We start from the raw sequence: 27,507 nt of genomic DNA, 5'->3' as shown, positions 1-27,507 counted from the left end.
TTATGAATATTCACATATTGAAACGGACCAGAACTTGCATTCAGACATAAACTGCCCTGACAAGCAATTACAAATAATATCATGCACACGCAGGAGACAATATTTACAATGAACCAAGAAATTCAATGAAAGTGAGCGAAATAATATGAAACTAATTTGGCTTCCTTTTTTTCCCTTCACAAACACGTTTTCCACAGTGTTCTCCTTTATGCGCTCGCTAATGGAGTGGCGCGACGTATTTACAAGCTCCCCACCTCTCCAGCGCACGGCCGCTTGCATTAAGGCTCAGAGCTCCGAAATGGATAAACAGAAACAATTTTGACGAGACAATTTCAAAAACAAATCAGTGCTCACCCTGCAGTGAATTAATTTAGCTCCCCCAGCAGTGGCGCTGCTGTTATCTCCTGCGCGCTAGACAATTAGGTTGTGATTTTGTTGTTTCCCACCCCCGCCCACCTCCACACCGCCAACAAACAGTTTAGTCTTGTCAAAAATAAAGGAAGCGTTTAAATCATGCCGCAAATTAACCTTTTGGTGACATTCGTGGATCATCCGAGTCCCCGACGTTCAAAAAACTGACTGAATTGAAATGGATCAAGCCAAAGTGTGAACATTAAAAAGCAATTGCAACGTCTTTCGAAAAAAGATGAGATGTTTTCTCTGGCAATCTTGATTCGTCTTTTATTTTTTTTAATGCATCAGACCAACGGCTGCGGCACATTTTGTGACAGTGGTGTGAGATTGCACTATTCTTCCTGCAGTGATTTCGCCCCGGGACACCTTCCGGTACGGTTCAGTTGCTTTGTGAGTGGGTGATAAGTTGCCCTTGAATGAATGAACGGCGCGGCCCAAACTCCATCACGAGTGGGGAGGAGGAGGAGGAGGAGACAAAGAGGAACCGCACAATCATCTGCCGGAGGGACAATAAACGCTTCCTTCCGTCCGACGCTTCCGTCCGACGCTCCCCCGTGCAGCACGCCGAGCCATTTCAAAATTATCTCTTACCTACGGGGGCGGCGTGCGGGGTCACCAACTGTAAAGCCGTTTTACACACAGAGGAGGCCCCGGCGCCGGCTAAATCCTCCGTATTTGCTCCGGCTAGCTATTAAAAGTGACTATAATATTTATATTAGTGGCGCTGCGGCGATAATAAAACTAGTTTGTAATGCAGCGGCAGTCATCAAAGTCTGGATGTGGCTGAAAGTGACTCATAACGAATAGAGCCATTAACATTTACAAATGCCTACTTGAACCGTCAACAAAAGAGGCGAGACCTCAGCGCTGTTCTTTACAAGCGACTTGCGCATGGGGGGAGAGGGGGTGGGGTGTGGGGGGGTGGTGGTGGTGGGTGGGTGGGTGAGTGGGGGGTGTTATTGGCGTTTCTAAATGCTTTATGGCATTTCTTAAAGGTCACTGAAAAGACGCAGCGGCCGTTTCTCAGCGTGCGAACTTGTCTGGACTCGCGGTGTGGCGTCACCTCTGGCTCTCGGCCAATTCCAAGATCACATCTCGCCCAGGTCCGCAAAAAAAAAAAACTGCTGCATGTGATCTCGAGCATGTTCACTTGATCCAAGTTTATATCATTGGGAGTAGGCTAGTGTGTTCTTGAGACCGGCTCATGACCCAGAATGTATCTCACACCAGTCAGTAGAGATGAGAGAAGGAAGCAGGCAAAGCACAATTATATCAATTATATCAATATTATTAACATCGCTGTGCAGCAGAAATGTTTTTAAAACGCAAATCTCAATGAAAATGGCTGACTTGGAAATCTCGCACCAACAACTTTGATTACGTAAATTTGTGCTAGCTGGGCAGCAGATAGGCGGAGCCTTGTCACATGACCACTAGGGGGTGTGATATTTCTTTGAAAACACACAAATGTTTTTTTTCCCCAATATTTATCTTGTACTCCTTTACATAATATTCCATTACATGAACGGCTCAATAATGAAGTCATGAAGGTTCAGTCTGGCACGGTGAACCCCCTGAGGCAGGACTGGGCGGAGCCTCACCTGTGTTTCCCTGTGTGCGACGGCCGCCCCAGCCAGCCACCGGCTGGGGCGGAGGCTAGTAGGGGCGGTTGGCGTCCTTCGGCCTCTTCAGCTGCACCTTGAGTCTCTTCATGCCGATCTGGAAGCCGTTCATGGACTGGATGGCGGCCTGGGCGCTGCCGGGGTTGTCGAAGCTGACGAAGCCTGCAGGCGGGAGGGAGAGAGAGAGAAGCCACAGCGGCGCGGTTTAGACGCAGGAAGGGCCGGCACGGTGCTGGGGGGGCGGGGTCACAGATGGATGGGGAATGAGTTTGATGAGGCAGTCTTTTGAAGTGCGCGTGATGATTCTACCACAATATAAGATAATGAAGAGTCCTCTCATAGCACAAAACACTACAGCCACCAAAAACTGCATTAAGCATCAGTACTGGACAGTATGACATCTTTTTTTTGTAGCTTTAAGGTGACATAAAGTGACATAGAGCATAATGCAATGTTTCCATATTGAAGAAAAAGTTGCATTTTTGGGGTTACATTTAACGCTGCAACCATTTTCCCCTGTTTTATTTTTACATGAATCAAAAGTTACAGCAAAGCCAAGTAGAAATAATTTGTCCGACTAAGAGAAAACAGAAAGTACAAACCAAAATAGAAAAGAACATTAATTACCGAGTCTAGTTCTGTTTTTGCACAACAAGTTTTTCATCTATTTTGATGTGAATGAAAAAAATCCCCCTGGTGTCTTTGGGAACACTGTGCCTCTGATTATAATAACACTTTGACGTGGCTGGCATGCATCGTGGTGACGCTGGATTAAAACATCACGCTGCGTCACCCGCCACGCCGTGCACAACCCAAAACATCGACCCGCCCGTTGTGTGTGTTTTTATTTTTTTTTTTCTGATTCCACTTGAGAGTGAAAAAGCACTGAGTCACAAATTAAAAGCTACGTCTCAGAATTGCGACATGAATAATACAACGTTAATGCCGTGTTGTATTAATGAGCGGCGGCGGCGGCTTTGCAAATAGGTTGCACCTGACGGCCCCTCCATTAAATATTCTCCACAATCCGTTTATTGTTTACCATACAATTATGCGTTCGGCTAAATTGTTCTGTCAGTGGCGCTCAGTCACACTGTGGAGGTGTGTGTGTGTGTGTGTGTGTGTGTGTGTGCGCGAGCGCTTTTGTTCTTTTGTTTTTTTCCCTTCTGCGAACAGTTGGCGCAGACTGAAAGTCAGCACTTGTGTCAGGGAGAACACAAGTGGGATAAAAGTGTGCACTCAACCTGAGGCCATCCTGCCACCGTCGGTTTGTTTTAAAGGCCCAGTGCGTAGCATTTACAGGGATCTGCTGCCATTAAATGTGCAAGAAAAGTACTTGTGTGCATTTTCAGTCAGATAAAGTCACCAAAAATTAGAAATGTGTTGTGTTTTCATTTGCTAAATAAAGGGCAAGTCCACCCAGATATCTACAGAGGCCCAGAACATGGATCTGGTTGGCTTTCATCACAGCTGGTAAATCAGAAAACAGGCACTGACGTCAATATCATTTGCTAGATGCTTTCCTACCACTAGATGGTGCTAAATCATACACACAGGGCCTTTAAATGATGTCTGCATATCGCAAGAAAAAAAAAGCAGAGCTGCAAAAAGAAGTCTAAAAAAAAATAAATCTAGAAACACTCTTAATCTGAACATCTTAATAATCATTAGCAACAGAGGAGACAATCTAAACATTTCTTTGTGTACTTTTATTTTGTAAAAAAAACAAATCCTTGTCAGGGAGCGGTGTGTGTTGGGGAGGTAAGGGGATGGAGACGGGGTTCGACTGCGGTAGAGAAGGTGATTATTGAAAAGAAAGAATAATAAGAATAAATAAATAACCAATCATCTTTGGTTTGGTCATTTTTACCCACCAAAGCATTTACTTTGGTTTGTCGCCCGATCCACAAACACTTTGGAGGAGATGACATTACCGAAAGGCAGGAACATCTGCATCAGCTCTCCATCCCCAAACTCCTGAGGGAGGTGGTAGATGAACAGGTTGCAACCCTCCGGTCCTGCACAGGGCCACAGAGGGGAGGGACAGAGAGAAAGAGGGAGGAAGAGAGAGAGAGAGAGAGAGAGAGAGAGTAGGACATGGGTGGAAAGAGGTGAGGGGCAGAGGTCAGAGGGGGAGGAGGGGGAGAGAAAAAGGAAGCAGAGAAAAGGCGAAGAAAAGGAAAGATAAATGTCAAGTGAAAAAAAAAATGGATGTTGGATCCTTAAAGGCCTCCTTCTATTGTGATAAGGCGCAGAACAGAGAGATAGATAGATAGATAGATAGATAGAGATAGATAGATAGAGAGATAGAGATAGATAGATAGATAGATAGATAGAAATAGATAGATAGAGAGATATATATAGAGAGAGATAGAGATAGATAGATAGATAGATAGATAGAGATAGATAGATAGAGAGATAGAGATAGATAGATAGAGATAGAGAGAGAGATAGATAGATAGATAGAAATATATATATATATGTATATATATAGATATATATATATATATATATACATATATATATATATATATATCTATATATATATATATATATATATATATGTATATATATATATATATATATATATATATATATATATATAGATAGATAGATAGATAGATAGATAGAATAAAAATGTCTCTTCTTCTTCTTGGTCACACCCAGTGCCACTTGCAGGGCCCCTCCCTCCCGCCGCCTGCTTCAAACAGCGGTGGGCGGCTCTGCACAGGGGGAACGCTTTTCAAATGTTGACAGAGACTTTCATGTTTGCATCAGAGGTTCACTTTGCTTGTCCCACTGATGTTTTCCGTGGCGCAGGATGAAGCTTCCTGTGGCGGATGTGCCCTGCATTCTTCTATTTTTTTTTTTTTTTTTTAATGGCGGTTAATGAGTTGTAAAAATTCCCTCCATTTAGCAGACGGATATACTGAGATAGAGCAGGAGATAGATGTGATTAAATGAGTGCTGATTTCATTGGTTTAATTTAGTGCATCAGCCATGATGCCGCACGGTCGGTTTATGTGAGCGAGCCATTTCACAGCAATGAGTGATTGGTCCTAACAATAAATAGATAATTGGCCATGTACCTGAAAAGACGATTCCAGAGTGAAACCGAGGAAAAAAAATTCGTTTCTCACACTTTAAAGGAGGCTCTGAAACATGGAGACTTGGAGAAACATGCAGTGCACAACCACCAAAGGAATCTGTGGCTTGCTCCGTCAACCTTTTCAGCAAAAAAAAAAAAAAAAAAATGTATATTTTAAAACCCATTCATAGCACTACGTGAATCTATTTGGAATTCAGTTTTACGGAGCAACACAGGAACTTTGTCATTGTGGATTTTCTGTTGAGAGATTAGAGAAAAATTAACTTGTGTTTGGTATTGGAGTTGCAAGTAACAGCCAGGCAGCGAGCCGGTCATCTCACTGACTGGCAGTTAAAGCTGTCAGCCACTTTCGGCCGTAATTGAGAGCTCACATGCCCGTCGTTTTTCCTCCAAATATCCCCAAAGAAGCCACTAGTGAAACGAGTAAAGTGCCAACCGCGGGGACCGACGCGCCTGCTGAACGTCTGCTTTATCGTCCACAAGGGGGCAGTAAGGCTCCGGGCATGATGCGCAGGCCTGGAGATCACCGAGTTCATCAAACAATGGTAATAATCGTCGTTTGGCTTTGTGGCTTTACAGGCATTGTTCCATTGCCTGGCTCTCTAAATATGAATATATATGATTTTTTTTTCTTTTTTTTTTTAAAAACGCTATTAGTTGAAATTAAACTGGTTTCCTGATTGGACGGATTTGAAAGAGGAGGAACCCATTCACAGTGAATCAAGTGTTTAAACATCTGTGTAATGTGTCAGCAGAATGTGATTAAATATAACCACATTACGGTGCTTAGGAGTGAGTGAGTGTGCGTGTGTGTGCGTGTGTGTGTGTGTGTGTGTGTGTGTGTGTGTGTGTGTGTGTGTGTGTGTGTGTTACCTTCTCGTTGCTGCTGTGGAATGATGGGTGGAGGGTGTGGGAAGGCTTGGCTGATCTGACCGTATGCAGCAGGATAGGCTGCTGAGACATACACACACACACACGCACACCCCGTGAAGATCAGATAGCATTCAAGAAAGCAGGTGCACGCTCACACACACACACACACACACACACACACACACACACACACACACACACACACACTCACACACACACACTCACACACATCCGATACATACAAACAATGTGATATATGCAGGGACACAGCAGGCAATCGATCAGATAACAGACAATGGAGTCGAGGTGTTGCTTGAGCACGAGCACGCGTGTACGTGCGTGCACAACACACACAAACTCACAAACACACTGAACAAAACCGGGTGAATAAATCGGTGTAGACAGTCCGATACACTTGATGCTACACGATCAAAATTCAAATTCAAACAAAGGGATATTGCCGCCTGGCTCTCTATCGCCACACCACACCCCTCTCTCCTTTTCAGGCGTGCACACACACACACACACACACGCGCGCGCACACAGATCAGCGCTGTAGTTAGAGTGACAGACAGACCTGCGTACTGCTGGACTCCTGTGTAAGCCTGCTGGAGAGGATCAGCTGCAGTGGGACTTTGAGCTGTTTCACCCAAGACCCAGGAGGAAGATGGAGAAGGTAGAGGGGGCATTGAGAGAGGGACGGAGAGAGAGAGATTGTGTGTGTGTGTGTGTGTGTGTGTGTGTGTTAGAGGAGAGGAATAGAGGTAGATGGAGAAAGAGGAGAGCCGTGCGTAGAAGGTGAAAGGTATTTAATGAGAGTAGATGGAGAGAAGAAGAAAGAAAGAACAGAAAATTTAGAGATTTTTGCGAGTTTTGCTTTCTTTATTTGTTGCTAAAAAGGAACAACCAAAAAAACCCCAAAAAACAACCAAAAACTTTAAAGGTCACAACTTGACAAAACTAAACCAGGCTCGACAATCGCCACAAATGTGAACAAATCTAACAAGGACACAGAATTTTGTCTTCTGGCAACCTTGTCCATCAAAATGAAATAAAAACAAAAACACCGCACAAACACTCGAAGCCCAGACTGTGACCACTTCACACAAGGGACTCTGATAGTGATGTAAAAATATAAAAATAAAATAATAGTGAAAAACTGTAGATAGTAACAATCTACACATATTGCTGACACTCTAAGACTGTGACTCAACAAAACAAAACAAAAAAAAAATACAACACTTTACACAATCATAGTCAGCCACAAAGTAGTTAAGGACGTTAAAATAATGCATAAAAATGTGAGCGCCAATGTAAGATGAAGCCTGTAAAATAATGTTGAGGAATCAAACAGATGAATTCCTTTGTTCAGCTTTAGAATGAACAAACATGCCATCATTGAATAAAATTGGAAATGAAAATCATATCAACAATCAGACGGAAAATAAAAATATGTCTGACTAAATTTTGGGATCGTGAGAGCTAAAAACTCCCAACATGCGATACTTAAATTGCACATTAACCTACATATTAAAGATGTGCGTATGAAAATCAGCTCTGAGTAGCTTGAGGCGTTGCAGACGCCGTCTGCGATATTCAGCGTTTTAGGGTTCGGGAAAAACAAATGTTGCTCTGTACGGAATTAGCAGAGCCATCGCATCCGGAGTAGAAAGTGACGACACAGCGCCCCCTGTGTGTGTTGTTCAACCACGTCATTTCTAATTTTTTTTTTTTTAAAACAATGCAGGAGAAAAATCAGGAGGGCCATCCTCTCATTGCAGTGTTGTACCCGTACATACAGTGAAGTCCCCAATATGTCCACCATTATTATCCCCGCTTGTTCAGGGGAGAGTCAGCGCTGCTGCACCTGCAGGCTGACCGGTTTGTTTTGGTGCACGTGCAGCGCAAAGCTATAGCTGCGTTTCCATTAAAATATAAAAGCCACATTTCTAAAATTTTGACAAAGCACAATTGCGATTTGTGGGTGTTTCCATTGAATGGTGTGAAGCGCCAGCCCTAAAACACGACATGTACGCACAAACATTTTGTTTCTCCACAAACCCGGAACGTTTTAGAACCTTATTGGATCCGGAGCGGAATAAAAGGGAAGGAGACGAGCGCTACCTTCAGACAGAGACGAGAGGAAGCAGCCGCCCTGAACGCCGAAGCAACTCCGCGGAGCCACGCCCAGGCCGTTCTTCTCCGACTCCTCCCTGAAAACCACCTCCTGCAACACTGCGGAAAGACGGAAACAAAACAGATTTTATCTCCTCGTAGACCAAAAAAGAAAAGGAAAAAAAAACAAAACTCCCAAAAAGCTAATGAGACACTAGCCACGGCTCATGAAACAAGCCCATTGTTAGGCTCCAGCAGCCCATAAGCACCTTTGCCAAACACTCATCCTCACTCACGCTGACTGTGACTGTGGTCTTCAGCCTTCCTCAACATGCTGCAGGGCCATTAACGCCTGCGAGCGAGCAGCACGCGCGCTTTAACACCACGCAGAATGTGAATCTGAGAATTTATGCATCTTTTTCATTTTTTTCCGCCCCTAAGAAGTCATAACATAACAATTTTTGTTTTTTGTGCGTATGGATGCAGACCAGAACCGCTAAGAATCCAAAATGGCGACCCATTCATTTCAATGGAGTTGCTCATATGCCGCACATGCCCGAAAAAAACCTCTGGCATCTTGAATTTACTTCAGCTTCATGCAGCCCAGAGAGCGTGTCCGATGGTGTCACTTCTCATCATGCCTCTGTAACACCCATAATGCATCGGAACGCATCATCCAATCAGAACGAGCCGAGGCACAGACGCACACAGAGTGGCCTGACCTGACGTCAGGCTGGAAATCAAGTATTTTCTGGGGATTTTCTGGCCTTTATGTGATTCATTATTAAAATTATTTTGAAATTTGAGATTTTCTGGGCCGCATGGGATTCTTGGCTGCAGTACCTCGAGTGGCCACTGGAAAATGTCTGGTATCTCGCTCTGACTGAACATGCGTAGAGTGCAGGCGTGCAGCCAGACTTGAGCAGGCTTACCGGGGTAGTGGTGGATCCCGTTGGTGAAGACGGCCTCGGCGGGAGGCTGCCCGTTCGCCTGTGGGGGGGGCATGCCGGTGAAACCGTTGACGCTGATGGGGGAGGGGATGCTGGTCACTGTGGGCGCGCTGATGCCGGGAGGAGTGCTGCCACCTGGAGGACACGCGGGCAGAGGCAGGCAGGCAGACAGACAGACAGACAGACAGACAGAGGGCAGGGTGAGCGTTCCGCTGATGTTCGACCGGACGCCCTAGAACTGGTGCAAATGTCAGGGGGGCCGGTCCAGTGGAGCCGGCGGAGACACTAAATGTCAGGGACGATTTCGTGTCTCCGCGTTGCCCTTACTGCGACACGACGGACGTTAAATCCGAGTCTTGAACCTACTGTAACAGAAGAGCGAACGTCCTGCAGCACACGCAGCTCGTCTCAAACGCTTGCGGCCGTAAAACTTTTCTTTATGACACATTCCGAGACGCTGCGCTTTAGTTTTCCCCTCATTTTTTTTTTTTATTATTGTCATTATTGTAAAAAAGGGTGAACATTTTTTGGGTTGTATTAAAAGACCCATATCATGCAATATTCCCTTTTCCATATTTTCTAATCACGTCAGTAAAACCCTCCAGAAATGGACTTTCGCTCGCTCCACTTTTCAGATGCATCTTTTTTCGCTGATTACTGAATTCTATTAGGCTGGCGAGCAGCTCGCTCCACTCCTTTATTTATCACACCTGCATTGCATTACACATTTAGAGTGAAGGATGCAGGAGGCACGGGCAAGATAACCTTTTCCTTTACGCAATCGAACTTCCCTTTGCAGGAACCAAATGCTTCTCTCCTCATATTGAATTTAAAGGTCCTATATTATTCAAAAAGTCACTTTGCCAATATGCTCTATAGGAATAAACCCGTGTCTCCATCCTGTCGGTGAACTCTGCTGCAACCAGAGGAATCCAACCTTTACTTCCTTTTGCGTCTCTATTCAGAAAGTAGTCTGCTGAACAACAGATAGCCCTTTGTGATGTCATAGAGAACAGTTGGCTGAAACTAACCCTGCGTTTTTGAGGAGGAGGCTATAAGCTGGCGGATAATTTCCCCCCTTTTCTAAAGGCCGGTTTCGTTTTCCACGTATATATTTGTACATCACAGGCATTTAACGTTTGGCTGGAAACAAAGGGCTAAACATGCTCTTTTATTTTAGAACTCAGCAAAGTTTTCAGGGTTAGTATTTGCGAAATGCTGTTCCACTGGAGTCCAGAACAACAAACACATTTTAATGCTACATGATCCTGAATGCATACAGTAGTTAACCAGTAAAAGTTTAAAGAGACTTTAACACTCTGAATCCAAACAAGTAAAGAGAGAAAAATACAAAACTGGTGCAACTAAAGAATTTTCCTCTTGTGGTTGTTCATCTCCCTGCATCAGCGATAAACAACAACAATTACCAAACTTGCCACGTGTGCATAATTGTAAAAACAACCTTACCCGACGTTGGGGTCATCGGCGCCCCCGGCAGGCCGTTGATGGTGGCCATGTGCTGCATCTGGGCTGCAGCGAAGGCCGCCATTGGACTGAGGTATCCTCCCTGGCCGACGGACGCCATCAACGCCGCCTGCTGCTGCACCTGCGGTGGAAGAGAGGCAGTCCATCAAAACAGAGACGACCGCTTTGCAGAAAAACTCTTCGAGCTACTGGAAAAACATGCTATGCATATATACTGTATATATAAAGCCCAAAGGCGCTGTCTTGCCTGAGCGTAGGCTCCATAGGCTCCAAACTGCAGGGCCATGGGGTTGAAGATGCCCATCTGACCGGCCATCTGCTGCATGCGGCGGATGGTGCGCTCCTTGTCCGTGTCTGCGAACTTCACCACCAGGCTGGACGAGGCTCCCTGCGCCCATCCAGGCACCCGCACATACACACGCGCACAAGCAAAGAATGTTAGTGCGTATATGTAGACGTAGGCACACACCCACACACACACAGACACACGCAGGCGCGCGCGCACACACACACACACACACACACTCACTCACACCCCCTCCTGCCAAGGCAACGGCCCCAGACGTGGTGGGCAGCCACCGGCCTGCAGGCCCAATAACTGGGATTGATGGCGTTTAAAGCGTTTGCACCTCCTGACTGGGATTAATAAAGTTTAAGTTAACTTGAAGAAGGTAATTAAGCAGCACGAGCACCTCGCTGCGACTCACCTCACACATAAATATGCGCCGTTATGGAGTACTTACGGGCATTGTCTGGCTGCCATGTAGCGCACTGATGGCTGCCTGAGCTTCGGCGTGAGAGGAGTATTTTACAAACGCGCAGCCTGAAGAGGAGGAGGAGGAGGAGGAGGAGGAGGTGGGGGAGAGAGAACAAGGGAGATAATGGAGAAAATGAGTTAGGTTGAGATAAAAAAAAACGAAACAAAACCTGGCCAAAACAAGGTGGTTGAAGTTTTTACCAGGGAGCGTATCAAATAGCAGCACGGCTAAAAGGCAGACAGGAACAAGATTAAAAAATTATAAAAAAAAAAGAACAAAAAAAGTATCTGGTTCATTGTTTGTTTCCAGTGTGGAATAAGTTTCTGCAGCGTTGCTGTGGAGGTTTTGGCTCTGTGCCGGACGGCACTCACTAAGAGGGCTGCACACGCTGCTGTGACAGCTTTGGGTGTTTGACTCTGACATCACCGCTCAGATCTGAAAGACATGAGCTCAAGAGTTTGCAATATATGTTCGTACTGTTAGATGCTTCTAAATCTTTCTGGCCTCAAGTATTTATTTTTTCCCCCCACACACCCTGATGTTGTTATTCAAGACTGTGCATGATGCAAAATTTACCTCACCATTGTTTTCTAGTGACAAACTGCGTCTCCAGTCTGTCAGCGATCCAGACAAAGTTCCAGACCTTTTGTTATGCCGCAAAGACCACTGACACCTCACATGTACCTCCGTTTAGGTTAGCCACAAAGCCCTGTGCGTGTGAGACCACCATGTCAATGTCCCCTTACAAACATGTGGAAGGTCCAACAAAGGGGGGCCGCAAACAGAGGGCTAAACATGCTGTTTCGTGGAGATACAGAGTTTTCAGATTTATTTTTTTTTTACCCCGCGCTGGCAAAAGTTTCAGCAATGTTACAGCCACAAACAGTGGGTAGGCCGAGTCCTCTCGGCTCAGTAGAGCGGCTGAACATGGCGCTCCGACACCATTAACAACTTTGGGAGAGGGGGGGGGGTTCCTACTCTGACAGGCCTTCAAATGCCACAGTGTCCGGGGGTGTCGCCGGCCATTGACGAGCCCCCCCTCCCCCCTGCCACCGCCGACACACACCCGTTGATGAATTTGAATGATCAAGTTGGCAGTAATTATCGAGGCAAAGCCCACTTAGCCGAGTAAGCTGGCTGATGAGGCCTTGTTAATGGAGCTTCGCCGAGGAATCACAGTGATCAAGCCCACTGTAATCATCGGGCTTAGTTATCATCGGGCCCCATTGATTGGCCGCTAAGCTCGCGAGATGAACTTCGGGCGGTCAACTTGTGTAGCGGCCCAGACGACGCTCGGAGAGGACATCTTTCTGGGATGACATCAAGCGCGCTGGTTAATAGGAAGTTGATTTGTTGTTTTTTTTTCTCCCTCTCCTCTCTGGGTTGGACTGGTGAGGTTAATAGAGTTCCTGCGTAGGCGTTAGTGGCTTATGCTTCTCATCCGGAGTGCAAGGCGCTGCGTGACATTTCGCCGTCGAGATGCACAGAACCCACGGTGTGTTTGTGTAGCCGCCGCCTCTGACGACGGCCAAAACAGCCCACTCTGGCGGCGCGGTTCTGAAGGAGAACCTCGCAAAAGTCTCCAAAGTTTGAAAGGCTAAATCACAACAAAAAAAAAGCAGCCTCCGCCGGGCCAGAGTCGTAAACAGCTGCACAAACTCACCTTTGCTGTTGCCGTCGGGACCTCTGAGGATGGTGCATTCCTCGATGCTGCCGAAGGACTCGAAGAGGCGCCGCACGTCGTCCTCTGACTGCTGCTTGTTGAGCATGCCGACGAAGAGCTTTCTGTCTTCTGAAAGGAGACGGAGCAGGTCACGGTCAGGGGATCGAAACAGCTTTTCACTTCTTTTTTCTCCTGCACAAAAATATGAGAAGTTCACCGCGGTGACACTGTGCAGTTTTTGCTCGCTTAAACAAAAACCCTGAAAAAGTTTTTATGAATTATTGACTTATAATGGGGTAAGTGGTGCCCCCTGCCAAGAACACGGCTATCTGGGTAATGGACGATATAACTTTGGATGCCCAACCTGGCGCCCTCTCTCACAAGAACACATTCTGCTTAAAGGTCCAGTGCGTAAAAATTCTAAGGATATTGGTACTGGTATTTAACCCTAAATATGAAACTAACTAGGAGCAAGGCCCTTATTGCTCTATGTATATTCTTATCTATATATATGAGAACCGTTCTATGGGTAGGAAAACCAAATTACTTTTATTGTACTGCAAGTATACACATTTATCAATGTATATATGGGCAAAAAAAAAAAATCTAGCCAAATTTTACAGACTGGACCTCTCATGGCAACACCAACCAACTTGTCACTCGGCTGCAGGATGTTTAGGTAGCTCCTCTGACAAAGAAGACCATGTCAGAGAAGAAGAAGAAGAAGAAGAAGAAGAAGAAGAAAGGATGACGAATGGACTGGTGTACTCTTGGTAAAGTGTGCAGGGCAGGCAACCAGCTATGTGGTTTTTTAGCAGGCCTGCAGAGGGAGCTGTGTCGGTTATCAGGGAGCCACACAGTGGATCTCGATTGTAAAGTGATCATTTTCATTTCAAGGTGTGAAAAAACCTTGTTGCTTTCACCACCAGCTTTTTCCCCTGATCCTCAGGTGCAGGCAAACACGTGCAGCGCAGCAGCAGGCCGCTAGCGTTTATCCACAATGCTATTTTTCACGCAGCAATTTGTCCACTTCACAAGCACATCTTTAGCCGCTTTGGCTATTCCTAGCTTGGAGCTAATGGATTAACTACCCATTCTTTTTGAGTGTAATTACTCTTAACAAGGCTTTTATAGTCATACATAGGTGCTTAAGCCTGATTGGACGGCTCTGGCAATGCAGGGACAATAAAACAACAATTAGGATGTACATTAAGAGTCACTGCAGAGTCCTATAGTTCCGCAGTGTGCGGTTGAATCGAGGCGCTTGCCATCAAAGTGGAACAACTTTGCTGACAAATGCTGGCAGCGCTGATGACAGACGATGCCTTCACTCACTGGCACTCAGTGCTCTTACATAAGCTGCCATGTAGTGACCTTTTTCCTGGTATAGCAGCCACATTTTTTTCCTTTAACTTTATCGCTGGATTCTATTAACTGCAGGGCTGTTATTTACGACACCTGCATTGCATCACACAATTAGAGTGGAGTTTGAGGAAGGTACAGGAAGGATAACCTTTTCACACGGGCACTCTAATATTGTTTAGCAGGAAGCAGCTGACGCTCTCCTCACATATCGAATTTGAAGGCGAATTTGTTTAATGGTATATTTGAATAATAATATGCGTCTCTTATCCAGTCAACGAACGGAAATCCCTCCTTCACTTCTTTGGCTAAAATTCAGAATTCTGGAAATCAGCCCTCTCCCGTGTCATAAAGGGCACTGATACCTCTGTGAAGTTAGTGACAACATCACCACTCCGGTGTTTCTTCTGCTCTGTATTGTTTTGTTTTTTTTTGCCTGTTGAGGAGCCAACATATGATTTCGGAAGTTTTAGCAAGGCTGCTGTAAACAAAGGGCTAAATATGTTTTCTTTTCTGTGGAGCTTTCTAGATAATATATTACGCAAAACTGCTCCACTGAAGCTCTGGGTTAAAAAAAAACAAAAACAAAGATGTGAAAATGGGTGGAATTGTGAGACCTTTAAGATTAGGACACTTGGTCAACGGTGTTGGTCTGCGCACAGGAATCCATTCTGTAACCCCGCACGAAAAACAAAAACAAAAAACTTTTGCCTAATTGCGGGACGTGGCACTCCGACACGTGTTCTACGTAATGGCCGGACCGCGGCCGAGCCCGCATTAGTTAGTTATCAGCGTGTCGGCGTGATTGAGATGCTGAACGGGTGTTTGGGCCGAGGCAGGGAGTGTGTTCGCTGTTCGGCCGTCTGCTTCGACATTACGCGGAACGCGAGCGTGGTTGGAAATGGATGTATATGTTGGGAAATTAATGAACCTTGATGCCTTGTGCAAATTAATGTGTACAAGTAGGGGGGCTCGCGGTGCGTGCGTGTGTGTGTGTGTATGTGTGTGTGTGTGTGCAGGCGTGCACGCGCATGCATGAGTGCTTGGGTTCTGCAACCCCCCCCCCCCCCGACACACACACACACACACACACACACACACACACACACCCGCTGAGCCTGACAGGGCGTCCTTGCCGAGTCAACAAGACTAATCTGCGCTCTGGCCTTGCACCGGCTGGGGAGGGGGGAGGGGGGGCGGAGTAGAGACGGGGTGGGGTGGGGGGTGGGGGGGGGCGGCAGGGTGTTTACAAGAGTGGAGAGCACATCAGGCGTGGAGGGCACACACACACACACACACACACACACACACACACACACACACACACACACACACACACACACACACACACGCTCGCAGATTTGGGGGAGATTGTTTGACCCTCCACTTTCCCTGATGGGCTTCACGTGTGCATCCGCAGCGCACGCTCGTCACCACTACGGCTCCCTGGGGGGGGGGCCCTAATCAACGTTACATCTCTCTTCATTGTTCTTTGGGGAAGACACACGCACGCACGCACGCACGCACGCACGCATGCACGCCCCGACACTTACATAGAGAGCAAATCAATATACAGCAAAGTGTCAACAAGGATATAACACACCCTCTCTCTTTCTCTGTCTGCCAGACACACACACACACACACACACACACGCACAGGCAGGCACGCACAGGCAGGCACGCACAACACAAACACATAAACACACACACACACACACACAGACACACACACAGAGGCAGCATATGAGCCCCTGATTTCCCTCTAATGTAATATTTAGCAGGCAAGTATATTACATCATAAAAAGGTATTACTGTGTAATTAGATTATTCACTTTTATTGCGCCACAGCAGTATTCATTTTCATTATGGCCTCATCAGTTGCACTCTTAGCAGTGCTCCTTCCTCCCTGACATTTTCCAAATGGACGGTGCCACGAAGCGGCCGGCACATATATTTGGCTGCTTTTTTTTTTTTTTTTGTATTATTATTTCCCTGCGCTCATTTTCGTGCCTCCCTCCTTCGACGCGTCCCGGCTCGAACACGTATGCTGCACGTGCGCAGGCAGAGGAGGAGGCGACAGCTTTATGAATGTCCCGCATTGCCCTCACTTTGTTTCCTCACACTGGGCGCTTGCCTCCGTTCCCTCCAGCTCCATCAATCACCCGGAGCACCCGCAGCAAACAGAGGAGGATGTCTCACACACACACACACACACACACACACACACATACAGCTACAGAACCCCCCCCCAACACCACACACACGCGCTTCTTAATCAGTCCCACTTCTTTCTTTCTCTCCTGTATTTTCTTTGTTTTTTCTTTGTTTTTTGGTGGATTGATGGACTGTCCAGGTTTCAATTTTATTAACGGGGGCAAAAGTTTTTAAAAGGACCCCAGCCAAAATTAGCGCGACTGCATCCATCTTGTATACAGTGCACTGACTGATGTTAGAGGCGGGTTAACGCTCGTCTAGACACAGAAAATGCGCCTCGAGCCAACTTGAGCCGTCAATACGGCGCAGCAGGCCTTGCAGAGCGCCGGGCCAGACGCTGCTGGACATTCACATCTGTCCTCTGAATGGGGCTGCGGCGGTGGCGGCGGTGGCGCCGGCAGAGAGACACCAGCGCGCAGAGCTGAGGCCATAATTCAGCAGATGTTCTGCCTGGTGCATGAAATGATAAAAAAAAAAAAAGTCAGATGAAACAGATTTTTTTTTTCTAGATGGCAGAAGCAGCAGGTTCATTATCGCCACCTGGTGGGCTGGAGTCATGTGTTTCTAACCCCCAAGTTACGCCAGATGTGAGTGTGTCACTCAGCACAGAATAGGAAACAAAATGAAAGCCTCCGGTTTTATTTTCAAAATAAAATAAAATCAAAGTTTTAGTTTCCGTTTTAATGGCTCATTACGTTGTGCCCCCTCACAAGATGATCAGAAATTCTCTCGACGCACATTAAAATCAAGCAGTGATTAAATCAAAGCATTTTGTTGGCAGTGACGCAGCTCCCGGTGGTAAAAGTGCAAAAAGCTCCCAAAACTGCAGCAGGTCAGCGGTTCGATCCTCCTGCTGCTGCTCTGCCTGGGAGCAAGAGCGACTTTTAAGCTTTGCTGTTGTGATGAACTACATCAGGCAACCTTACGTGAATGCTTTAATGACTGCATGACCTCATCGGTCTGGTGCCCTGCTGCACTGCTCACGCACCTGGTAGGAGTTGCTGCACAGAGCTCCCCTGCACGTGGTGTGAACCTGTGGTGAAATGTATCAAAGAGGAGCTGAAAGCAGCTTCCGACCTTTTGCGACACACATTTTAAATGATACATTTGGAAAAAAACGTGCCAAGAAATCATGGTGGTCTACAATTTGTTTTTTGCAGCCAGTGTTGCAAACTTCCCCACCCGCCCGTGTGTTTTGTCACTGTGCATACGCTCCCCGGCACTGTGGCTGCTGCAACTGAGCTGATAGCTCACCAGTCAAACAAGATTACGTGCGTGCGTCGCACATTAAAGGTGCGTCACCTGTTTTATTTTATTTTTTTGAATGAAATTAATTTCCCTCCCCCTCAAGCAGGACAAGGCACACATGTCTCTGCGCAGCACGTGCACGCGTAGACGCATATGAGCGGACAGGGAGGGAGACGGGGACTTGGGGTCCGCGCCAGCCAGGGAAGAGCGCCGTTAACATAATGTGTTCTGAACAGTGGAGGGTCTGGCCGGGCTGCGCTGTCAGTCCGCGTTGAGGTGGAGGGCATCGGCTAATAGCACGTATAATGGTGAGGTTGATGCGCACAGGCAGCGTGCTTTTTTTTTTCTCTCTCTTTTTTCAAAGGGGAGGGGGACAAAAGTGGGAGCGGCAAAGGAAATAGGAAAACAGGGCGTACTGTACCTCCTCGGCTCTCACTGTCTGCTGGCTTCACCTGGATGGGCCTGTTCATCTGTGACGGCAGGAGAAAGACAAGAGGAGACACGGTGAATGAGACGGCAGCCAAACATAAAGAAGTACGATGTGCTCACGTCAAAACACATTGTCCTCGTCCCTGAACCCTGCGCCCTTTGAAAAAAATAAACATAAAAATAAAACGTCGTTAGAATCACTCAGACAAATTGCGGGAAAAGTGTATGAAGGCAAAAGAAAAAAAGAAATCTCCAAAGCTCTCGCACTTATAGCCATTGGGGGGATGGCTGGTTGGAAATATGGGTTGGAAATATTATTTGATCTGAGATGAAAGGAGGGAGAAGGGCTGGAGAGGGGGATGAGCGGAGGGATGAAGGGAGCGCTGGAGAGAGGGTGGTGTGATGGAAGGGGTAACTGTGGGTCAACAGAGCCACTGTGGCTGTTGGAGTCTGTGGCTGCTTCTGTGATTGTTTCTCTCTCGTCTTTGGAGGTTTGTTCCACGGCCGCACGTTAAAACGACCAGCTTGACTCGTGGAAACCGGCTGCAACGCCAACAGGCTGCGTTCAAAACCAAATCAGGTGCTGGCGGGTCGGGTGTCTCACGTCAGGATCACTGACTGTATGGAAGATGGCGAAGCTTCTGGTTTCAAATAGAAGGCGGAGGGAACTTGCATTCTGGCGTTTGGCCAGCAGGGACCGCCAAAAGTGGTTGCAACTAGACTGAAAGTGACTGGCTGTCACTACGCAAAGGTAGCAATAAAACCATACACTTAACAAATGTTGAGTTGGCTCTTATCGTCTTATCTTTTTAGGAATGTGATGTCACTTGAAGTCTCCGCCCATCTTCATATACAGTCAATGGTCGGGACACAGCGACAGTTGCTTGTCTGGCAAATCGAGACGTGTGATTGGCAGTTGAGTGGTGACCAGGACTGCAGCGAAAGTCTTGCAGTCTCACAACTTTGCAGCCAAAGTCATCGTTATCCATGTCGATGTTGGCAACAGCCGGACATCACGGAGAGAGGACGAGGATCGCAGACGTTTTATTTTTATTTTTTATTATTTTGCTGCAGTCGCCTCGCTGCCCGGTAAACAACTCACACAGTCAAACTTGTCGCCGCCGCCTTTCGCGAAGGAAACAAGAAAGTTGTAATGAGGTAAAAATCTCAGCATGCTTGCGGTCCAAGCCGACGGCTGCAGCTATTAGAGCAGCCACCGAGCTGCGTTCGCCAGCAAGCGGCTTGGCACGCTGGTTCGGGTGGGCGTCCGTGTGAGATGTCCTGCGCACAGAGTTTTTTTTTTTTGTGTGTATGTTTTTTTTTTTGTGCTTCACTTTCACATCAGTCGGCTTTACGAGCAGCCGCAGCTTTCATCTCGCCAACTGACAGACGGGCCGCGCGACATTCACGGCGCAATCCAAACCAGACGGACAAACAAAAACACATAATCGGGAAAATGAGTCGGCATCATTTGGTGGCGGGATGCATTTTTAATGAACACGGGGCCCACGGTGGTCCGCATGACGCTGCGCACACATGCAGCAAAAGATATATGATTAAAGCCGCCGTCACTCACTGAAAAAAGTGCTGCAAAGTCTCGTCTTAGCTTCACAGCCACGCACGCACACACACACACACACACAGACAGTCTGTCCCCCCAGTGAGACCTCCCCGACGTGCGGTCCGCCGAGGCCTTCCTTTCATTTCACTCCTGTCTGTCAAACCTTCCTTCTCCGCCTCGCCGGCCCGCTAAACGCTCGCCGCCAATCAATTTTTAATAATGCCAATCGCTACACTGCGAGGAGGGGGAGGAGATTAGAGAAGGGGAGATGACAGGGAGGTGTTAGGAGAGAGGAGAGGATGGGAGGGGAGGGAAGAGGAGGGGGGAGGGGAGGGGAGGGGAGGAGAGGAGGGAGGAAGCGGAAGACGGAACGGGGAGGAAGTTGAAAGGTCAAGGTTCTGCGCGGCGTCGCCACTTCGCTAAATGTCATTAAACCCCCCCCCACCTCCTCCCAGCCCCCCAAGTTTGCTGATATAGTCGTCATCTGAGCGAATCCTGCGCTCGGCGGATTAGTCAGCAGAGGAGAAAACCTTTGAACGGCGTCGAGACGCCAAACCCCCACACCCCCCACAAAAACACAATTAACGCTCGGACCTTCACCCGCCACGCCGCCAATATTAAATCACATCATTCTCCATCACGCTGATTTAAAATGGAGCGACTCGCTCCTCCCCTCCCCCGTCTCCTCCCTCCCGCCGACAGCCCCGAGAACCCTACTAATGTTTTTAATGCGCTGTGATGCATTATTTATCAGACTGGCTGTTGATACGGTGGGGAAAAAAAGCAAAAAAAAAAAAAAAAAAATAGCAGGGGGAATAAAAAGGGAGTTAAATATGAGGGAAAAAGTCAAAAAAGATTGAAGAGACGTTATGTGATATTTTCAACCGGCGACTCCGAGCCGAGCCGAGCCGAGCCGAGCCGACCACCACGGAGGAGAAAACCGATTAGAAAACAGAGGGGAGGAGAGAAAAAGAGAAATGTGGCGATAAAGCAGGAAGAGTGTGTTGGGAGGGGTGAGGGTGGGGGGGGTGGGGATAGGGGGGAGATGAGGACATAGATCAGAGTGTGGGACAAGGTCAGCCCAGTGCTCCCATGGGGCCCATAAGCCTGCATACGTATGAGGGTTGTTACCGTGACCCATACAAATGGTTGCGGCCTCAATCTGGCCTAATTGTGCTCTTTATTTATTTATTTGATTTGATTTTTTAATATGCAAGCGCTGCTCCTAACCAGCAGTACGTGATTAATTTTCACGCTCCTTATTTCACTCGGCGCAGAGGACCCAAAAAAAAAAAAAAAAAAGTAATTCAGTTTTTTCTAACTTTGTAAAAAAAAATAAATAAAAAGAAAAAGGCCCACAGCTATTCATCAGACTTCCACACCTTAGTGCCAAAAAACATAAAAATTTAAAGGACCCATGTTTAACTTTTCTTTCTCATTATTATACGCTTACTTTATTTTATTATTTTTTTATTCATTTTCTTCGTCCGGGGCCCCGGTGGAGCGACGTTGCATGAATAATTATACAAGAAAAAAAAAACCACGGACACGTTCTGGATGCAGCTACAGCCTTCTGCAATAATGCTACGTGTTAGCGTCCTGCTAAAAGTGACGCTTGCCAGGACCTCGCAGGTGTTTGGCTGCAGGCAAAGACCAGGCGGTCTCAGAGGGCGGAGCCAACATGTGTCAGATGAATCACTAACCAGGGAGAGATATTGGTGCCCTTTGTGACATCACAAAGGGCTGATTTCCAGCAGAAAGAAGCAGGCGGAAGGACTCCTTTGTGGGGAGTTTTCTGACAAGACAGAGAAATGACTGATGATGATGATGAAGAAGAAGAAGAAGAAGAAGAAGATAGAAGTGAATTTTGCATAATTTAGCCTATTATTTTACAAACTTTCAGAATTTTGAATAAAACATTTATTAAACTTGTACATTATTAAGGCAGAATCACCAACAAGTGCGTTTATTTCTCAGACTGGTGGGAGCTGGCGGGCGTGCACGGCACTCGCATCCCCTCACAAATTTATTGAGGCGACGCAAAAATAACACCGAGTGTCCGGGCCATTCCTCTCCCTGCCTGAAAGCTGAGCGGAGTTTCATAGGCTCTCTATCAGTGGTTTCCATTATCCCGGGCCAATAAACTGCTTCAAGGTCAGTTTTATCATCCCGGCTCATAACGGGGGTGAGTTAGAAGCGGCCCGCTGGACGGCCGATCCCAGAGCAGTTGTTTAAAGCCCAAAGTCGGGAGTGGCGCGAATGGCCCCCCTCGGATGTCTGCGGCGGTGTCGGCCAAAGCCAGATGGCATCGTTGAGCGGCAGCGGCGGTAGCAGCGGTAGCAGCAGCAGCAGCAGCAGCAGCAGTGCAGCGAGCAGACAATCCAGCCGGCTGTGCTCGGCTCCGCTCGATGCCAGCAGTGGGAGAGCAACAAGGAAAACAACGACGACGACGACGTCATTTACATTAGTGGCTTGCGGATGGCGCTTGCACATGCAGCGACTGCAACATGCACCCACCCCCCCACTTCCACACACACACACACACACGCACACACGCACACACGCACACACACACACACACACAAAGCCCCACGCAAGCTTGGCTCGCCGACAGACGTGCACAAAGTCACAAATAGGGGCCTGCATGAGTGAGTGTGTCTGTATGTGTGTGTGAGAGGAGAAAAACAACAACAACAACGACGACGACGAGAACATACAAATAAGCGCAGACACAATAGATATGTAAATACAGCGCCTCCTGTTGAGTGTGCGTGTGCAGCAAATTGGCTCATCCCTCAGCGGCGCGCGACTAATACCTCACACGTAGCCGCCGCCGCCGCCGCCGCTTTTTTCCCTTTTCCTTCCCGCTTCGCCTCAGCCTCGCTGCCGCCAATCAGTCGCGGTCGCCCACTCATCCACGCATGTGTCGTCCTGCTGTTTTTGTGTGTGGAAACGCAAAAGTACGACGCTCACTCGCTCACTCACTCGCTCACTCACTCACTCACTCACTCGCAGGCAGGCAGAGGCAGAGCTCCATTGTTGCTGAACGTCCACCTCAGCAGCCTTGTGTTCCAGTGGCCTTGGCGCGCCTCGTGATCGACAGCTCAAAAAGAACTGCGGCTGCACCGACAAGCACAGCCGCACGCCCACACACACGCACACACACACACACGCACACACACACACGCACACACACACTCCTCTGTTGATTATGTAACTCAATGACAGCGCTCTGCCTCAGCGCTGCCATAGATTCCCTGCTAACTAGAAGCAGAGGGAATACATGGGCTGCTTTTTCAGTTTCTCTTTTTTTGGGTTTAGTTTTTATTTATTTATTTTTTTTGCATGCAGCTAGCGCTCGTCCAAACTGGTGAGTCATTCTTCTGAATCAGTCGTCGCTGCGTGACCACGGAACCGAAGGTGAAAGGACGCTCCCCCCCCCCACCCACCCACCCACCCACCACACCAACTGCCCCCCACTGCCACATTAGCAGCGAAACATCGCGGGGACCGTTGCTTTCTGGCTATATTGGATTCCCGCCCCCGAAAATAGGCCGGAATTGAAGTCCTTGATCTGAGTTTGCCTGCTTACCGTATTGATTTTTATTTTTTTTTTCGCAGTGGCGGAAAAACCCTCCTAAAAAAACGAGTTACGGGGTGGCGAGTTTTGCGAGGCGACAACTCGGTGGGATTTTCTCCGCCTTGATTTCTCTATAGTACCTTGTTACGTCAAATGTGCTTCAAGTACAGTTTATTACAGGTCGGCCTCTCCTCCTCGTCCTCCTCTTCCTCCTCCTCGGCCCAGCACAAACTAATACGTTCACGCTCGGCTGCTCGCCGGCTCCTGTCTATCGGAGGAGGAGGAGAATATTAAAAGTATGCTTTTGCGAAACTTGGGAGAGAGGGAGAGAGAGAGAGAAAGAGAGGAGGGAGAGGATTTTTCTCATTTTCACCCCCTTGTCTGGCAGGTGTGTTTTTGCAAGAGAGAGCCGAGCGGTGCAGGGCAGGTCATTTCATTATTGCGGCGAGGAGAGAACTCCACCAAACTCTCCCTGGGAAGCGGCGGCCGAGAAGGCTGCTCCTCATAATGTCCCTCCTCTTCCTCCTCAGCTGCTGTCGAAACACCGCCTGTTTTACATTCGGCGGTGGCAGCGGGAAGTTTCTCTCTGTCGTTTCAGTCACTTTCGGTCCCATTTGAACGCGGAGGTGTTTGTTCCTTTTTCTTCCTCTTTTGTTCCCCTCCTTGCTCGCTGATTCAGTGCTGGTAGTTATCTGTGCGCGCAGGGGGTCTCAGTGTAAGCAGACGCCACCGTTGGTTCCGTCAGATGAACCGCCGCCTCGACCCAGACCTGCCTCTCTAAGTAGGATCTCAGCATGCGCGACACTCGTCCTGGGATGGAAGCGCGCCAGTGGAAACATTAGCCTGAACAAATGTGGCCATAATCCCCGAGTCGCTCCTCGCGTAACGCCGGGAGAAAAGGGCAAAGGAAAAAAAAAAAAAAGATCATTTGCAAAAACTACAAACATCTCGCAGGTGCACCCGATATCGCGGCCGGTCACGAGGAGGACAATCTAATATTGATTTCTGGCTAAATCAATTCGCAGAACATTACGCCGCCGCCGAAACTCCCCTCCTTCATTTCCATCACGGCTCCCGCACTTCATGTAAAAATCTTCACTTCCATCGATTCCTGCAACCTCGCCAGGGCAGCGAGTGTGTTACAACATCTGTAGCAAAGAAGCAACCAGCGCCGACTTGCACTTGCTGCACTCTGACCGCTGCACATAACTGCAGAGTGCACGGCTGGAACATGTACTCGCTGTTTATATATTTATATATATATATATATGTATATACACACACGTTTAAATAACTAATGGAGCAGGGATCGGCTCTGGTTAGAGGGAGAATTATTTTTCCCAGGACGTCGGGGGAGGCAAATGCAGGTCAGTCAGCCAGTCAGCAGTGATCCTCCCTGGAAGTGCACATGCTAATCTCGGTAACAGATGTTTCCGAGTCGTTCGGCGGGCAAAAGCTGCGAGCAACACTTGTTGTTGGATACAATATTAAAAGGTGGAAGACTTCCCTAAATTCACCCGGCGCTGGCGGCCGTGACAGCTCATGTCCTATTCAGGCCCGGCTGAATAGGACATGAGCTGCAGTTAAAAATATATATTTATTTATATATCCGTGCTGCCGTTTTCTGTAATGCATGCAGGAAAAAATAAAACAGCGATGGGTTTAATTCTGCCTTTGCAAGCTTGTTTACTCCAAGTTTGGACATTTTCATCATCATTTTTGTTCACAAAATCTGTAACCCAGCTAAATGTTAATCAGCCTCCGCTAATGCAGGAGAATCAGTTTTGTCTTGCGCCTCAGGAGAATTCACTGAAACACTTTGCGATCCCTGAAAGCTGCAAATACTGAAGGAGAAGCCGAGAGGCAAACAGGTCAGTCTGCAAAAGTTTGACGCAATTTGAAAGTCCAAACTGCATAAAACATTCCTCAAGAGTGTTTTCTGACAATAGCCAGTCAGGAGACTCCCGAGAAAGGGAAGAATTTCAGCCTTTGTTTCGCTTGACTTTTCAGAAAATGTGTGCTGAACCACTCATCTGCAGCCATGTGTTCAGTCCAACAAAAAAGAAAATCCACATCGGTCTGAGTAACAAACTACAATCCTGCCTTTCCTTATGGCAGGTTGAAAACAAAGGGCTAAATGGGACATTTTCCCATGATTGCTAGAGGTTTTTTTGGGGGGTGTGTGTGGGGGAGTGAGGGGTTAGGGTTAATTAAATATGCACAAAACATGGAAAAAGAGTGTTCATATAACCATACTTTGAAGACAATGTGCAAAATGGAAGAATAAGAATCACTGTCGTAGAGGAAAACAGAGCTTAGCGCAAAGAATAAATCACTGTCGGGGAAAAAAACCAATGTATCACTAAAAACTGAAAAGTTTCCGGCAAAGCATCAAAGTAAAATATGAGCAGAATGTGGCAAGAAGAAGACAAAGTATCAGAACGGCACAAGGCAGCCCAGGGAACAGCAACACAAAGTAACAAAGAAACAGATACAAAGCCTTACTTGACAAATTGTACACATGGGGAAAGGCGAAGACGCACGAGCCACCTGAGACGAGAGTCGAGTTTCAAAATAAAACAGGAGTCAACAGTCTGGAGACAACACAACGCGCTAATCGACGTCATTTAGCAAAAGTTTGTGGAAAACAGGGCAGCGTGTTCATCTTCATCCTGACTATGAAGATGGCCAAACGCCAAAGCCTTTGTTTGATGTTAAAGTGAAACGCGTGGCTAGGAAATCTGTGTGTGTGTGTGTGTGTGTGTGTGTGTGTGTCCAAAAAACATTTCCATCCCTTCCTCCTTTTTGTTGTATTCCCCTCCTGCTTCATCTCTCGCACGTCAGAGCAAGCAGAGATTGGAAGTGTCTTTCACGTCAGCGCCGGGACGGGAGCAGTGTGTTCTGACAACAGGCTGCTGCGGCCCACTTCTTTACCGTGTGGCTCACGGCACTCAGGCTAGATGGACGGGCCGAGACGAGGCGAGACGGGGAGGAGGAACGAAAAACAAAACAAAGCAAGGAGAGGCATCCTGGTTAATAATACACTGGCACAGGCTCCTCCATTTTTCTTTCTTTCTTTCTTTTTTGGCAGGACAACTTCACTACAGTGTCAGTTAAAGTGTCCTCACACCTCGAAGACCTGTGTGATCTCTATAGGACTCATCAAGTCCTGCAACTGGACTCGCTGTGCAAAGTGAAAACAAATTTCATGCAAAAAGTCCTCTCTATGTTTGCTTAAACAACAGTCCCACCTGAGTGTCTAACCAGTAACTTGGAAATAATCCAATTACAACCAACAGAATGCAGGGCCGTGCTCGGTTCAGTATTGCAAATTAGCATTTGCAACTAAGTGTTGGTTGACATGACACTATTAAATGTCCATAGTGCCGCATAACTCAATGAACGGTGCTTTATGGGCAATCTTGCCAGCTAACTGCTAGCTGACTTTAAAACTGTGAGGTGGTTTGACAGAAAGCTACAAATCTGAGTTGCCGCCCCCACCTCACCCGGCCGCCCCGGCTCTAACTCTGGTCCATTTTGCAGCCGCTGACTCAAGCGGCAGCGTGATGCAGTGAGTCGGAGACAAAGCTTAATTGTGTCGTCAAGCAGGCTGCCGAGCTGCAAAGATCAAATAATTCGAGTGGGTGGCTCGACTAAACGCTGCAGCCGATGCAACTCAACGAAATGGATGGCCGCACTGGGGAAGTTTACCGCTGCTTGCTGGTCTCCAGTCTCCAAGAAACCAGGAAAGACTTCAAGTGTCTGTACACGAGACAACGCAAGATAACTTTGCCTGCTAGATGTGGGCCAAAACAAACCGGTGCCCTGCAGGTCCTCAGCAGCCCAACTGAAGCTGCACTGAGCAAACAGGTCCTGCATAGGGCCAGTCAACAAGAAGCAGGGCAACACACACACACATAGGGGGCGCTGTGACAACACTGGTGAACTGACCCGCGTTGCTCCTTCAGCGCAAGAATTTTGCAATTCATCAGATCATTCAGATTTCACCCCAGTTCACAAACACCATGCCGGAGTTGCTGCTCCGAATATCACTTTGTTTCGTCTGCACTTCGACTGAGTGTGAATGCACCCTGCGTCTCCTCCTCCTCCTCTTCCTCCTACTG

The 27,507-nt window shown here is 47.5% G+C and overlaps 1 protein-coding gene across 1 annotated transcript in view; it reads right to left on the bottom strand.

Annotated features, from left to right (window-relative positions):
- Positions 1–27,507, bottom strand: part of celf4 (CUGBP, Elav-like family member 4) — a 91,473-nt gene that overhangs the window by 2,267 nt on the left and 61,699 nt on the right. Inside the window, exons 3-13 of the mRNA XM_076014341.1 lie at positions 18,235–18,283; positions 12,990–13,118; positions 11,312–11,391; positions 10,816–10,956; positions 10,551–10,689; positions 9,066–9,218; positions 8,143–8,253; positions 6,596–6,658; positions 6,019–6,096; positions 3,911–4,054; positions 2,016–2,198 (exon numbers count right to left, since the gene is read on the bottom strand). Of these exons, the coding sequence (XP_075870456.1) occupies positions 2,071–2,198; positions 3,911–4,054; positions 6,019–6,096; positions 6,596–6,658; positions 8,143–8,253; positions 9,066–9,218; positions 10,551–10,689; positions 10,816–10,956; positions 11,312–11,391; positions 12,990–13,118; positions 18,235–18,283 (1,215 nt within the window). The 3' untranslated portion in view covers positions 2,016–2,070. The remainder of the gene's footprint in view (positions 1–2,015; positions 2,199–3,910; positions 4,055–6,018; positions 6,097–6,595; positions 6,659–8,142; positions 8,254–9,065; positions 9,219–10,550; positions 10,690–10,815; positions 10,957–11,311; positions 11,392–12,989; positions 13,119–18,234; positions 18,284–27,507) is intronic.

The sequence above is a fragment of the Nelusetta ayraudi genome, unplaced genomic scaffold, assembly GCF_046127955.1.
Source record: "Nelusetta ayraudi isolate G7.1 ecotype Tasmania unplaced genomic scaffold, CSIRO-AGI_Nayr_v1 ptg000168l, whole genome shotgun sequence".
Classification (NCBI taxonomy): domain Eukaryota; kingdom Metazoa; phylum Chordata; class Actinopteri; order Tetraodontiformes; family Monacanthidae; genus Nelusetta; species Nelusetta ayraudi.
Note: the sequence above shows the minus strand (reverse complement) of the source record. Positions and strands in the feature narration are given on the sequence as shown.